Here is a 14,382-nt window from a genome sequence, read left to right as displayed (position 1 = left end):
GTGTTGTGGTGGGCGCCTGTGGTCCCAGCTACTTGGGAGGAGGAGGCAGGAGACTCGCTTGAGCCCAGGAGTTGGAGGTTGTTGTGAGCTGTGATGCCACGGCACTCTACCCAGGGGGACAGCTTGAGGCTCTGTTTCAAAAAAAATAAAAAATAAATAAAAAAAAATAAACCCGCTTCCTCTAATCAACTGGTGCCTAGAGTCTTCTGTCTGTGGTTTCCTGCTAGATAACTAGATCCTACAGAGATATAGTCACCTTGAAAGCAGGAAATAGTTTGACTTTTAACCTTGGGGGCGGGGTGGGAGGACAAGGGGACCTTGTTTGATGTGTAGCACGTTAATTGACAACACTACTAATGTATGTCTGTACTATAAATGTATAAAAATAATAAAAAGAAATGAAAGAGCACAACAGTTCTTTAGGGAGATATCCTGGCTGCTCTCTGGAATCACTGGCTTTTCTGTAAATAAAAGTGAAACTGTTGATCTTTCATCTGTTTCTCTGTTGATTGATTCAGGTGACAGGTGGACCGACTCCTTCATCCAGCAACACATCAGATTCTTGCTTTTCCATTCTTTCAATACTTTAGTAAGGAGAATGTTCTTCAACTCCATCCAGGTTAATACAAAAGGCGTAAAGTCTCCATCTTTACAGCTAAATAGTATTCTATAGTATATATACACCACAGTTTATTAATCCATTCATGGCCTGATGGGCACTTGGATTCGTTCCACATTTTAGCAATTGTGAATTGAGCTGTGATAAATATTCTACTGCAAATGTCCTTACACTAAAATGACTTTTTTACTTCTGGAAAGATCTCTAGTAATGGGATTGAGGGACCAAATGGAAGGTCTACTTTTAGATATTTGAGGATTGTCCACACTTCTTTCCATGGAGTCTATATTAGTTTGTAATCCCACCAACACTGTAAAGTGTTCCCTTCTTTCCACATGCATCCCAGCATCTGCAGCTTTGGGACTTTGGAATTTGGGTTATTTGCCCCTAGAGGTAGGTGATATCTCAAGGTGGTTTTGATTTGCATTTCACTGATGATTAGGGACATGAGCATTTTTTCATGTGTTTGTTGCCCATTTATCTGTCTTCTTTGGAGAAGATTCTGGTCATGTCTCTTGCCCAGTGATAGATGAGATTCTTTGCTCTTTTCTTGATTAGTTTGAGTTCTCTGTACATTCTAGGTATCAGCTTTTGTCAGTTCATAGCAGACAAATATCTTCTCCCATTCTGAAAGTTGTCTGTTTTAGTTGTTGTGCCTTTATCTGTGCAGAAACTTTTTAACTTGATCACATCCCATTCATTTATTTCTGGTGTTGCTTCAATTGCCAATGGGATCTTCTTCATAAAATCTTTTACCAGGCCAATATCATCAAGAGATTTTTTTCACACTTTCTTATCATTTCTTGCTCAAGTTTAAATATTTTACCAGTGTGGGTCAATTTTTCTAAGTAGTGAGAGGTGTGGGTTCAGTTTCATTCTTTTTTGTTGTTGTTGTTTGTCACAAAACAATGTTTTATTTTCTTTAAATACTTTTAAGACAGGGTCCAGGATGGCCTCCTGGGCTCAGACAACCTCCAGTAATGCCTGTTCAGAAGGCTTATGGGAAGGGGGTGCTGGCAGATAACAGAGCAGAGGAAACCCAGGCCAGACCTGAGTGAAGCTCAGGAGGTCTGAATGGCAGGCTGTTTGGAGGAAGGACTGATGAGTGCATCCAAGTGGAAACAAGTTGCTCTTACTATGCCTTTCTCAACCAGCGCAGTTTCATTCTTTTACATGTGGCTAATCAGTTCTCCCAGCACCATTTATTAAATCCTCAGTGTATGCTTTTGTTTGGTTTATCAAAGATGAATATGCTGCTGGTTTCCTCTCTAGGTCCTCTATTCTATTGCATAGATCTATGTCTCTGTTTTTGTGCTAGTACCATGCCATTTTGATCACCATAACTTTGTAATATAACTGGAAGTCTGGGAATGTGATGCCTTCAGATTTGTTTTTATTTCTTAGAATTGTGTTGGCTATTTGAGTTTTTTCCTATCCGCCCTCCCCCCCCCCAAGGTTAAATGTCAAATCTAATGAAGTACTATTTTTTTCAAGATCTTCAAAGTATAACATTGGTGCTTTAATGGGGATGGCATTAAATTTGTGGATGCCTTTGGAAAGTTTGGAAATTTCTATAATGTTGATTCTTCCTAGCCATGAGCATGGCATATTCTTTTATTTGTTAAAGTCTTCTGCTATTTCTGTTCTCAAGTTTTCATAGTTCTCTCTGTAGAGGTCCTTCATATCTTTAGTTAGTTATATTACCAGGTATTTCATATTCTTTGATGCTATTGTGAAGGGTGTTGTGTTTTGATAGAATTCTCAATGTGACTGTTTTGGTGTATATGAAGGCTCCTGATTTGTGGACATTGATTTTATATCCTGAACCATTATTGTATTTCTTGATCACTCCCAGGAGCCTTATGTAGGAATCCCTGAGGATTTATAGATATAAGATCATATTATTAGCAAAGAGCAAGAGTTTGTCCTCCTCTGTCCCCATTTTAATATCCTTGATATACTGGAACCAGACAAAGATGTCCACTGTCACCATTATTATTCAACATAGTAGCTCAAGGTGGCATCAATTTCATGAGTTCCAAATGTTGGAAAAAGGATCCTAAGCATTGAAAAGAACTTTGAATTATGCTACACAAGGGGATTTCTTGTAATGTCACATTTTGTATGTGTATAAGGCACCACTTTATGAACAAAAGAATAGAAGACTGGTTTAATGAGGTGTGGGGAAACATGCTTACATCTGTTCTTTTACGCTTCCTCATTCTTAGCCCAGCTTACATTCTTGTATCTCTTTCAAACATCTTATTAATAGATTACTAAGCTGCTCTCTCTCTCCATAATTACCAACTCAGCTGTTAATCTGTGAAACTTCTAGGGAAGTTCCAGATGATGGGAATGAAAGAGCTAAGGAAATTTCACCCCAAAATATGACTCCTTGGCATAAAGAATATTTTGAATTAAAGACCATTCATAATCAGAAAGCATTGAAAGAGGCCTTTCCTCTCTCTACATAAAACCTGAGTAACCTGATTGAGAATCAAAAAGGAGCTGCTGACTTTCTTATTGCATGCTAATAGACCTGGCACCAGGGTCATTTGAAGTAGGAGACCTGTCTCTCAGCTTAATCTACAAATAAATCTGTTTCCACCCATCTACACACATCCCTCCTAGCAACCACTTGTTGCATACATACTTTCCACATTCTCCCCCCCCCCCTTCTAAAAGGCATCTATAAAAGTTTCTGATCATCACTGGGTCTTTGGGTTATCATTCTTGTGGTTCCCCCCATGCACGTGGGTTTTTTTTCTTGTGGTTTGTTTGTTTTGTTTTATTTGTTTGTTTATTTGTTTTAGAAACTGTTTGTTTTAGAGACAGAGTCTCACTTTGTCACCCTTGGTAGAGTGCTATGGTATCACACCTCACAGCAACCTCCAGCTCTTGGGCTTAGGTGATTCTCTTGCCTCAGCCTCCGGAGTAGCTGGGAGTACAGGAGCCCAGCTATTTTTTTGTGTTATTGCAGTTTGGCCAGGGCTGGGTTCGAACCTGCCACCCTCAGTATATGGGGCTGGTGCCCTACTCACTGAGCCACAGGAGCCACCCCACATGGTTTTTAGAAATAAACCTTTCTCTAAGTAATATATCATAACTGTGAGATGATCTTTTAGCAAACCAACAAAGGGAAAAGGGCAGGTTTCACCCTGATCCTTACAGTTCTTTCACTCTACATGTGGTTTCACCACCACTTACAAACTGTGTGATGTTGGGTAAAAACTTTACCACTTTGCAGCTCACTTCATCATCTATAAAATAAGGGTGGTTATAGTAGGACTTGGCTTACTGAGCTATAAAGATGAAACCAACATAGGTAAAGTACTTAGGATGAAATAGGTGTTTTATATTTTGAACTTATTTTATTTATTTATTATTTATTATTATTTGGACAGAGTCTACCTCTGTCACCCTGGTAGATTGCCCTGGAGTCATCAAAGTCCCAGAAACCTCAAACTCTTGGGTTTAAATGATCCTCTTGCATCAGCTTCCTGAGTAGCTGAGCCTATAAGCACACACCAAGACATCTGATTATTTTTTTTCCCATTTTTTAGTAGATATGGGGTCTTCCACTTGCTCAGGTTGGTCTCCCTGAGCTCAAGCAATTCACTCTTCTTGACCTCCCAGAGTGCTAATGATATAGGGTTCTCCCATGCAGGGCTGGACAGGGACCTTTTCTAGGCCCAGGCAATTTAATGTAAGCCAGGCCTCTTCTGAAGTAACCTCCCTGCTGTTTTGCTGGAAGATGGAGGGACTGCATTCATTTGTTAATATACTCATCAATATTGAAAAGATATCTTCTTAATCCTATCTTACTACTGATCTGTGGTCCACGGGTTCATTCTTCAAATCTCTGAGACTAAAGACCTACTGGAGGAATTCCTCCAACACTAGGATTACTGGCATGAGCCACCATGTGCTTGTCCTAAATATATTTTCCTTTAAATTTTTTTGCTAGCACTTCCATGCTTATATTTTCATATAAATCTCTGTAGCCTTTAAGTATCGAAAAAAAAAAAAACTCTTTCAGTGTTTTAATTAAACTGACATCATTAATTTTTTTGTAAATTTAAAATTAATCTTGTCATGTATAAAATTGATATAATATTGCATTTTATAATATTGATATTTCTAACCCAAGTACATTACTTTCTATTTTAATTGTTTCTTAGTTTTAAAGTTTTTTTCACTTGTTCAAATTTATAATTAATTTTTTGATTTTATTTCTGTGTATTTCTGTTTATTTCATCCATTTTTAGTAGCACCTATAAGGGGGGGTAGCCTAACATAACAAAACAGTTACTTTTTTTATTAATTATAAAATCTTTATACATTCTCTTTAATGGTAAAAGATGATAATGCCTATCTAGTTTTTATTATTTACACACATTGGCAATACCAATAAGAATTTCAAAGTAATACTTACCAATGAAAATTGTTAAGTTGCCCAAGCTAATTCCATCTTAGATCTGAAAAAAACATTCTGTGAGACTCGGTTATAGGTGGTTATAACTCAGATAATAGAGACATGCCACAGGCTCTTTGCCTCCTTGCAATTCTCCAGTTACAAACCCATAAGAAATATGCTTACACCACAAGCCTCTGAAAACTCTGATAGGAAGAGCTGGCCAGAGAGTTTCAATAATGAGCTGCATGTCCTTAGCACCTTGATGAGAAAGACTTGTCTGTAAAGCCAACTGCTCTTCAGCCTGCCATAAAAACAACTGCCTCCCTCCATAACGTGGCTGACATCTCCTTAGATTTCAGCCTGCTTGTACTCCAAGGTAAAATAAACTTCTGGTATGTTTGTTACATTTGGTGTTGTGTGTTTTGATCTGGGCCATTTTTTTACCCATCAAAAATTAGGGGGACACTTAAAAACAGTCTCTCCCCATCCCTAATCTCTACTTGTATACTTGATCAAGAAATGAGATTAGGAATACTAAGATTTTTGAATCACACTGATAAGACCCAAGTCTGGATGACACTGGAGATTCATTTCCTGTCCCTGTTTGGCAGCTCAGCTGGAAACTGGCTCATATGGACTGAACAAGTCTGTAGGCAGGCATTCAAAGCCAATCTTAGTTTTCTTAACCTGCAAAAGAGTTCCTTCAGTAGACAGACCTTGGCCATCAGTGTGCATATTCCCTGGCATCATTCTTAGGCCTTAGATCCCTTACTACATATCTTGCAACTTAGAGATATTAAGTATTCCCTAGCTCTTTTTAGGCAAGCACATACCTAGGTAACAGAGTGAAGGGATGGTGCTTACTTTCCCACTCTCTTTGGAAGTGCTCTCTCCGGCTAAGCCAACCCTTCTATCCAGATCTTTGCTATGATACATACAGAACATCCAAGCCAAGCCACTACTGTGGACTAGTGAGAACTGCTTCCTTTCTGTGATTTTTCTTTCTTTCTTAGTTTTTGTCCTATAAAATCTGTACCATGCAATCCTAGTTATTCATGTACCCTTACATGACTAATACTATTGCCCAAACACAATTTTGAAAGTTACTGTATGTAGTAGTCATAAGTAACGAGAAAACGGAAGAACTATGAGGAACACAGATGTTCCCTTTTGTAATAGATTTCTGCTCTTGAAACCACAGATAGCCTGCAGCTTGTTTGCAGACATATAAGTGGTGGGTACAGTAGGTGTATAAACAGAAGTTTAAGCTTGTGAATTTAAGTTTTAGTTTATAAACAAAAGTTCAAAATCGTAGGTTCTCTTCAACATTCAACTGTTAGCTCACTTTTTTTCATTTCTGACACTTTGTCATACTTGCATATCTATCAATGTCTGAAGAAGTTACCTATGCAGATCTGAGATTCCAGGGCTCCAATAAGACAGAAAATACCCAAGAATTTGACGAACTTAAGAAGAAAGGTAAGATTTTGGGCTATGGGTGTATTATAAGGTGGTGGAAGAGGTTATAGCCATGTACTTTACGTATTAGTGAGTGATATTGATATCATCCTATTTGAATTTTGAATTAAGCCTTCCATATTTCAAAGGTACAAAAACCAAACAAAATGGTTATAAAAGATTTTGTAAAAATGCATACTAGTGCACTGAATACTCTCAATCTTTTACACGTTTTTCTATTTTTGATATTATACTCAAGATAATTGGGATAGTATTTCTCAAATGATTGGGTTTCATTTTTTTTTTAATTCTCATGAGATAAAGCCATGGAACAAAGAACATATGTAGTCCATGAAAGTTATAATTTTATATGTTTGTATGAAAGTGTGTGTGTGTGTGTAAAAGAGAGACAAATAGCCAGAGGGACTTTTCAAAGACTCACTTGACTGTTTACCAAATTAAAAACATATTACCTTAAAATTTCTCCTACTTCTTTTGGAGATTTCTTCCCAACTTACAAAAAAAAAAAAATGTTTAGTAAGTTGGGAAGAAATTAAAATAATTTAATTAAAATAATAATTCTCTCCTTTTCTTTCTCTTCCTTTTCTTATTCCTTTCTCTCTTTCTTTCTTTGTTTCTCTTTTCAATGCAGAAAGTGAGACACAGATGAGTTAAATATCTTTCCCAAGGTCCCACAAGTGATAAGCAGCAGAAGCAGGATTCGAGCCCTAAGGACAGTGTTGTGGTTTTTGTCACTATGAGATTCTGCCTATAAATGTGTCTATCTTACCTACCAACATTCTAAATCAAAATTTCATAAGTTTGTGCTATAGATTCTAACTTCAAAATTTATACTTAATCTTTCCATAGGTCATTAAATCTCCTAACACCAGTAAATCAGCTATGATTCTCTCTCACATGGTGGATTGCAACAGGATTTTTATTCTTCTACCTGCTTTATACTGCAATTCATTTCCAAAATTAGACTTTAAACTAGATGTTCTTGCTGCCTGTAATGATCTTCCCACTGATTTTGTAGGTTGGCTCCTGTTTTTCATAGAAACTGAACTATGGAATCTCTGATATAACTCATTTTCAAATGTCTGCACAGCACAGATCAATATGAGATCAATTGCTCTATCTACCATCTACTTATCTATAATCTATCATTTATATATATATATATATAATGATCTATCTACCATCTACTTATCTATAATCTATCATTTATATATATAATCATTATATACAATGATAAATATTGTCATATATATATATACAGACACATTTATATACATATATTCATCTACTACTTCTCACAATTACAATTTATCTCCATGAGAGCACAGACTTGTGTGTCTTACTTCTGTATTGTTAGTACCTGGAATAATGTCTGCCCTTGGTATTAGCTAAAAGGCTGAAATTGATTAGAATATTGTCTAGTGTATAGAAGGTACTCACTAGGTGATATTTGAATAACTAGATTTATACATAAATGAGAAAATAATTTTAAGAAATATAGCACTTGAATTTGTAATTCTAACCTTAGATTAAATTTTGACCACATAGTTCTTTCACTGGTAACTACTTTCCAAACTGTAAAGAAGTTTCACATTTTATTAGCAATTCTGTCTGGATTTCACAATATTATTGCACCACTCACTGTGAGATGTAAAACATAGCTCAAAAATAAATATACAGTAAAATTATCATGTTATTTCAGAATTGTATTTTCTCTAAATATCTAGTCTTTACACACATGCATTATGATAATTTAAATCATGGTGATTTAATTATAATTAATTCATAATGTAAAGTTCATTCCTCTTTTTTTTAAATAGGAAAATGATCTGTTTTGAATAGCACTGTTCAGTAGAAAAGGGAATCAATAAAATTTTCTTACCAAAAAACACGAAAAAATATTGAAAACTCCTAATAAAGAAAGTCTATGGATTTGGGCAAGCTAAGACTAAGGATTGATAGGAAGGACAGGCAGAGGTATTGCAAAGAAACAACCTATCTTTTACATTCTGCACCCCAAATCTCAGGATTATCTGGGGAATACATAAACAACTGAAACTGTTTTCTTTGACATGTAGCAATTGTCTACTCAAGGAAAGACTACTCATTTTGACTTCTCTGTTAGCTGTTGGCTACTCACTTTCCGTAAATTTGTACCTGTGATTTACACACAAGTTTTACAGTATCACCTTATTGTGTATTTGTCTACGTATTTACCTTTGCTGGTGGGATTTATACTTTTTATACTCCACTCTCAATTAAACTCTGTTTTTGCCTTTCTGTTAATTGAATCACTTTACCAAGTAATAGGTTCTTTTGTGAGAACCAATTTATATGCAGAAGAATTAACTAAATACTTGTTACTTATTCTTCAAAAGGACTTAAGATGCCTTTCAATTTTTAGCAAATCACATTCCTTTATAGGGACATGTTAAGAAGGAAATAAAGGCAAGTGAATGAATGGATACATGGATGGATAAATAAATAATTTTAATGAAGGTGGATACAATTTGCTACTCTTTGTTAATTTTGCTTTAATTTTGCTTTCCCTAGCAGCTGCTGCTACCCCTTCCCATGTGTGGCGCCATGCAGTCTTGCCTCTGGGTTTTCTGTGCCTTCTGCTGTTCATTGGGATGGGAGTCTTAGGAGGCATGTGTATGTACTACCCTTGTTTTGATTGAAATTTCAATAACTTTACAACCAAAGTTTACTCTGTGAATTAAAGTGTTGTAATAATGATAAGTGGTATGAACACGAAAAAAGACTTACGATGTCATACTTCATCTCTTTCTTCACTCTTGTAGAGTAACTGCTTCCCTGTTTAGTCTTCTTTATACTACTTCTGAATAAGGTAAAGGGCAATGGCTCCATTGAGGATTTAAAATTATTTGTCATTTCTTTCTTTTTTTTTCTTTTTTTGGTCTGGAGTTTATAAAACTTTGAAGATAGAAAAGGAAAAATTTGGTAAACTACAAAATATCAATGAAGAACTTGAGAGAAATGTTTCTCTACAACTTATGAATAACACAAGTAGCTCCAACGAGTTAAGGAACCTCTCCAACACACTGCAAAAAATAGCCACCAAATTATGTTACGAGCTATACAGGCAAAAATCAGGTAATACTGTATTGGTCTTGGAATTGTTTATTAGACAATGAATTAAACTGTAGATTCCTTTAAGAATTATTGCATCATTTGCTAGTAGCCTTTCCCTAGGAAGCAATAATTTGGGGGAGGGAATTAAATATGACTGATAGAGAATTCAGCGATATTTTCATATAGGTAAAAGAAAAGCAAAACTAGTAATAACTATGGGTCCCAAAATTATCACAGGATGGATAGTTATATAATAAGACACAAGATAGTATACTGTTTCTCTAATCCATCATTTACTACTATTATTCTGGGGATTGAGGTCAACTGAAGATAGAGAGGAAATAACACCTCTTTACATATGACCTCATTCCTACATGTCAGGCAATAATTGATGACAAAGAGTCCACAGAAAAGAAATAAACTGAGGTTTTACATTTGGGATTTGGGGAGAGATGGTCTTATAATACTCATATAAATTTCTGTACGTACTGTAGCACAAATATATATCTTTTTCTCCCGAGAAGCTCTCAAATATTCAACAAGTGAGAAAGTTAGAGCTTGGAGAATATAAAACCTGGCAAAGGGAGATTGATACAGGAAGATATACTTAAATCCAAGGGCTTAATTTAAAAGTCTTTGTTCAAGTTCTGTGTCTGACACATTATGGTGATATATAGAGATCTACAATAGAGTATGTATATTCTTCCCCTTTGACATAAAATAAATAGTAAGTTCATTGTCACACAGAGAGTAAAGGAAATAAGAATGGTAAAAGCTATCAACACAAATCAAATAAAACTATGTTCTTCCTCCAGAGCACAAGTGTAAACCATGTCCAACGAGATGGCTATGGCATGAAAAGAGCTGTTATTTGTTAGATCAGGAGGAACGAACATGGCAAGACAGTAAAACAGCATGTGCTGCTCAGAATGCCAGTCTGTTGAAGATTAACAACAAGAGTGCACTGGTAAAACCCCATGTCTCCCTGCCTTTCAGGAAGGAAACCACTTTTCCCATGATCTGATAGAAGGGGGTCGGGTATGTTGGGAAGACCTGGATCCATCCACTCACAATTCTGGCTTGTTTTAGTTGGAATATGTATGAGGTGACTCAGATGCTGTACACTTTTGTCAGGATAGTATAGCTAAGATAAATCGTCTAAAACTATTGCTTAGGATGTTACCATCAATCCATCATCATATTATTTTCAAATTTTCTTTCTTTCTTTTTGTTTTCTGAGACAGAGTCTCACTTTGTCGCCCTCAGTAGAGTGCTGTGGGGTCACAGCTCACAGCGACCTCCAACTCTTGGGCTTAGGTGAGTCTCTTGTCTCAGCTTCCCAAGTAGCTGGGACTACAGGTGCCCACCACAACACCTGGCTGTTTTTTGTTGCAGTTGTCACTGCTGTTTTAGCTGGCTGGGGCTGGGTTTCAACCCACCACCCTCAGTATATGGGGCTGGTGCCCTACCCACAGAGCCACAGGTGCCACCCTATTTTCAATTTTTCAAATAACCCATACATAGTTCCTTACTAAAAAAAATGTTTTAAAGACTAGAATAAGAAAAAAATAGCTGATACTTTATCTACAAAATTCTGAACTAGTTCTAATAACTATATAACTTCATCTATAACAGCTCTCATCTGAGTTTGCTTCATTGTGTTCCTCCTCTTTTTGTTTCTATAACTCTTGTTTATAGCTATTAGTCCTCCTTTGCCTCTGGAGTATTGACTGCTAAAATTTTTGAATCCTGGAGTTTATTGACTGTTCATTGACCTAAAATTAAAGTTATACATGGATGGTGGGTCCTTTCTTCTGTAAGACAGGAAGTAATCTTGTAAAAAATGGTGAAATCGTATAGTAAGGAATACTTTCTTTCAATTGCTTTTAATGACATTGAAAAGTAGTAGTCCAATGTGAAATGCTACCTTAAAACAGTTATTTATAAGAAATTTCATTATAAGGTAATGAAAGGTATAAAAATAGGAAACAATTTATGAACAGACCATCTTTATTTCCTTTAGGACTTTATAAAACCCTGGAAATTATATGACTATTGGCTGGGATTATCTCCCGAAACAGAAAACACAAAACCTCACTTTAAAAAATTGGATGACATTTTAAACTCCTCTGCCTGGTAAGAATCTATTCTTGTTAATATTTTATACTTGCATTTGAGTAGAGATATTTTGCTCAGGGCACTGTAAATTTCGATTAAAACCAACTTAAATTGAAATTGCATTTTTAAACAACCCTTTACTTTTTTTTTTTTTTGAGACAGTCTCACTTTGTCACTCTCAGTAGAGTGCTCTAGCGTCACAGCTCATAGCAACCTCCAACTCTTGGGCTTAAGCGATTCTCTTGCCTCTGCCTCACAAGTAGCTGGGACTACAGGCACCCAGCACAACTCTGGGCTATTTTTTGTTGCAGTTGCTACTGCTGTTTTAGCTGGCCAGGGCCGAGTTCAAACCCACCACCCTCGGTATATGGGGCAAGTGCCCTGCCCACTGAGCCACAGGAGCTGCCCAAAGAACTCTTTTCTATTAGTCTTCCTTGATGTAGAAATGCAGAAAGTTGCCACAAATATTTTGTCATCATTTTGACATATCACTAACAACCTTATAGTAAGCAAGTTATGGAGAATTTCTATAAATAATACTTTTTTCCTAAAAAAATTATGGAAGCTCAGAGAATTGACTAAACTCTAACAGATACTTAATACTGTGCTAAGTTCTGTGATTCAAAGATGAATGAAAGATTTGATTTATCCTTAGAGTCACTTAACAATTATATGTGCATACTGATTGAATAATTCTAGAGATAAAAAAAAATAGTGTCATAGAAGGCTCAGTAAGAATACACAGAATAACCAGAAGTAAGTTTTGATTTGGAATTTTTTGTTATGACTGACTTTTAAAATGTGCATTTTTGAATGGAAAATTTAGAGACTATCCAGGCACAGTGACCTCATGCCTATAATCCTAGAACTCTGGGAGGCCAAAGCAGGTGGATTGCTTGAGTTCCGGTGTTTGAGACTAGCCTGAACAAGAGTGACCTTTTCCTCTTTCTCTTTCTCTTTCTCTTTCTCTTTCTCTTTCTCTTTCTCTTTCTCTCTCTCCCTCTCTCTCTCTCTCCTCTCTCTGCTCTCTCTCTCTCTTTCTTTTTTTAGACAGAGACTTACTACATTGCCCTCAGTAGAGTGCCATGGAGTCACAGCTCACAGCAACTTCAAACTCTTGGGCTGAAGCGATTCTCTTGCCTCAGCCTCCCACATAGCTGGGACTACAGGTGCCCACCACAACACCCAGCTATTTTTTTGTTGCATCAGCCCAGCTAGCCCCCACCCCATGCCCTTACCTTATAAAAACCTAGACTCCCAATTGGTCAGGGCTGTTCTCCTTACTCAGGGGAACAGTCAGCTGGCCAGTCAATAATGACTCCCAATTGGATTTTGAATTTACTTGTCTGGTGGTCATTCCTTCATGCCAAAACACCATGTTTACCAAAAACAGAAAAACTAGCTGGGTATTATGGGGAGCACCTGTAGTCCCAACTTTTTGTGAGGCTGAGGCAGGAGGATTGCTTTTAGTGCATAGTACCTGATCTCTATTCTAGTGTTTCTGGGCTGATAAGTAGTCATAACTTCAGAGTAAAATCTCTGACAAATGGCTGGAAGGAAATGTCATTTGGAGATGACAGGTGTCACATGAAACACTTCAGGAAGACAATATCAAATATTTACTACTGCACTAGTTAGATTAGAGAATCTTATGGGATGGCATTATTCTAAATCATGTTAGATATGGAGGGGGTGGGGGCACTATGTTTGGAAATGAAGGACAGCAAATATTCCACATGTGGAAGAGTAGAGAAAGCAGGAAAAAACAAATCAGTGTTTGACATTGCATATATATTAATAAAAACAATTAACTTGGACATTCTTGATACTCTACATATTAAATCAAATTTTGCTAAGATAATACAGACCATAGGGACAATAACATCACATTGAAAAAGTATTATTTTTCTTGTAGATGTGTTTCTTTTTTTTTCAAGTTGAGATTCCTTTTACTTATCCAGTAGTGGCCTCCTGTTGAACTCATACTCTTTTTGACATCTCTTGTTTGATGGCAAATATTGGAGCCAGTCACACTGCGTTCTTCCACCAACATGGTTCCTCCCTCATAGGGCCCTTCCCGGTCGACCCCTGGGGGATGTCAATGCTCCTGCCCCCACATCTTCTGGCACCCTTTAATATCTTTCAAGCATTTGACTTAACAAATGCAATTATTTTATTTTCTCTTTCAGGATTATAGAAAACATAAATGACTTAAATAATATGTATTGTGGATATATGCATGGAACATATGTTTACTATAGAGCCTGCGGATATAAATCCAAAGCGATATGTCAGAAGATGGCGAATCCAGTGAAGATTGAAAGTACATTAACGAGTGACATTCCAGATGAAAGAATGTAGTTAGTGCAACTATTTTGCTTCAGCTAATATCCTGCAAGCGCAGGTGACTTTAAAAAACATGGAAACCAGACAAATGGAATAAAAATCCTGTGACACTAAATATTTTACTCTCTCCAGACGTTTACATCTTGAAACTTTCTTCTTTCTCATTTGCTGAGTCTAAGAAACATAAAATCAGACCTCATCAGTTATATATAGTCCAGACTCAACATTAAAATAGGGTTTCCTGGTTTGGTGCCGATAGCACAGTGGTTACGGTGCCAGCCACTTACACCGAGGCTGGCGGGTTTGA

The 14,382-nt window shown here is 36.6% G+C and overlaps 1 protein-coding gene across 2 annotated transcripts; it reads left to right on the top strand.

The window, feature by feature from the left end:
- Positions 1 to 6,269: 6,269 nt before the first annotated feature.
- On the top strand, positions 6,270 to 14,178 carry CLEC12A (C-type lectin domain family 12 member A). Of its 2 annotated transcripts, none has more exons than XM_003803382.3 (6): positions 6,270 to 6,515; positions 9,072 to 9,170; positions 9,444 to 9,632; positions 10,427 to 10,578; positions 11,635 to 11,747; positions 13,919 to 14,178. In XM_003803382.3, the coding sequence occupies exons 1-6, from the start codon at positions 6,425 to 6,427 to the stop codon at positions 14,088 to 14,090; spliced, it is 816 nt and encodes a 271-aa protein (XP_003803430.1). In that variant the 5' UTR covers positions 6,270 to 6,424; the 3' UTR covers positions 14,091 to 14,178. The 2 variants fall into 2 exon arrangements, with proteins under 2 accessions (XP_003803430.1, XP_023364727.1); XM_023508959.1 differs by having other exon boundaries at positions 9,069 to 9,170.
- Positions 14,179 to 14,382: the final 204 nt, after the last annotated feature.

Source organism: Otolemur garnettii, unplaced genomic scaffold (assembly GCF_000181295.1).
Source record: "Otolemur garnettii isolate 467f Iridium unplaced genomic scaffold, OtoGar3 scaffold00299, whole genome shotgun sequence".
Taxonomy (NCBI): Eukaryota; Metazoa; Chordata; class Mammalia; order Primates; family Galagidae; genus Otolemur; species Otolemur garnettii.
This window is presented reverse-complemented; position numbering and strand designations above follow the sequence as displayed.

Coding starts and splice junctions, on each gene's coding strand:
- CLEC12A (XM_023508959.1), top strand. CDS start 6,425: ATGTCTGAAGAAGTTACCTATGCAGATCTGAGATTCCAGGGCTCCAAT. Junction 6,516..9,068: donor TGACGAACTTAAGAAGAAAG/GTAAGATTTTGG, acceptor TGCTTTCCCTAG/CAGCTGCTGCTACCCCTTCC. Junction 9,171..9,443: donor GGGAGTCTTAGGAGGCATGT/GTATGTACTACC, acceptor TTTGGTCTGGAG/TTTATAAAACTTTGAAGATA.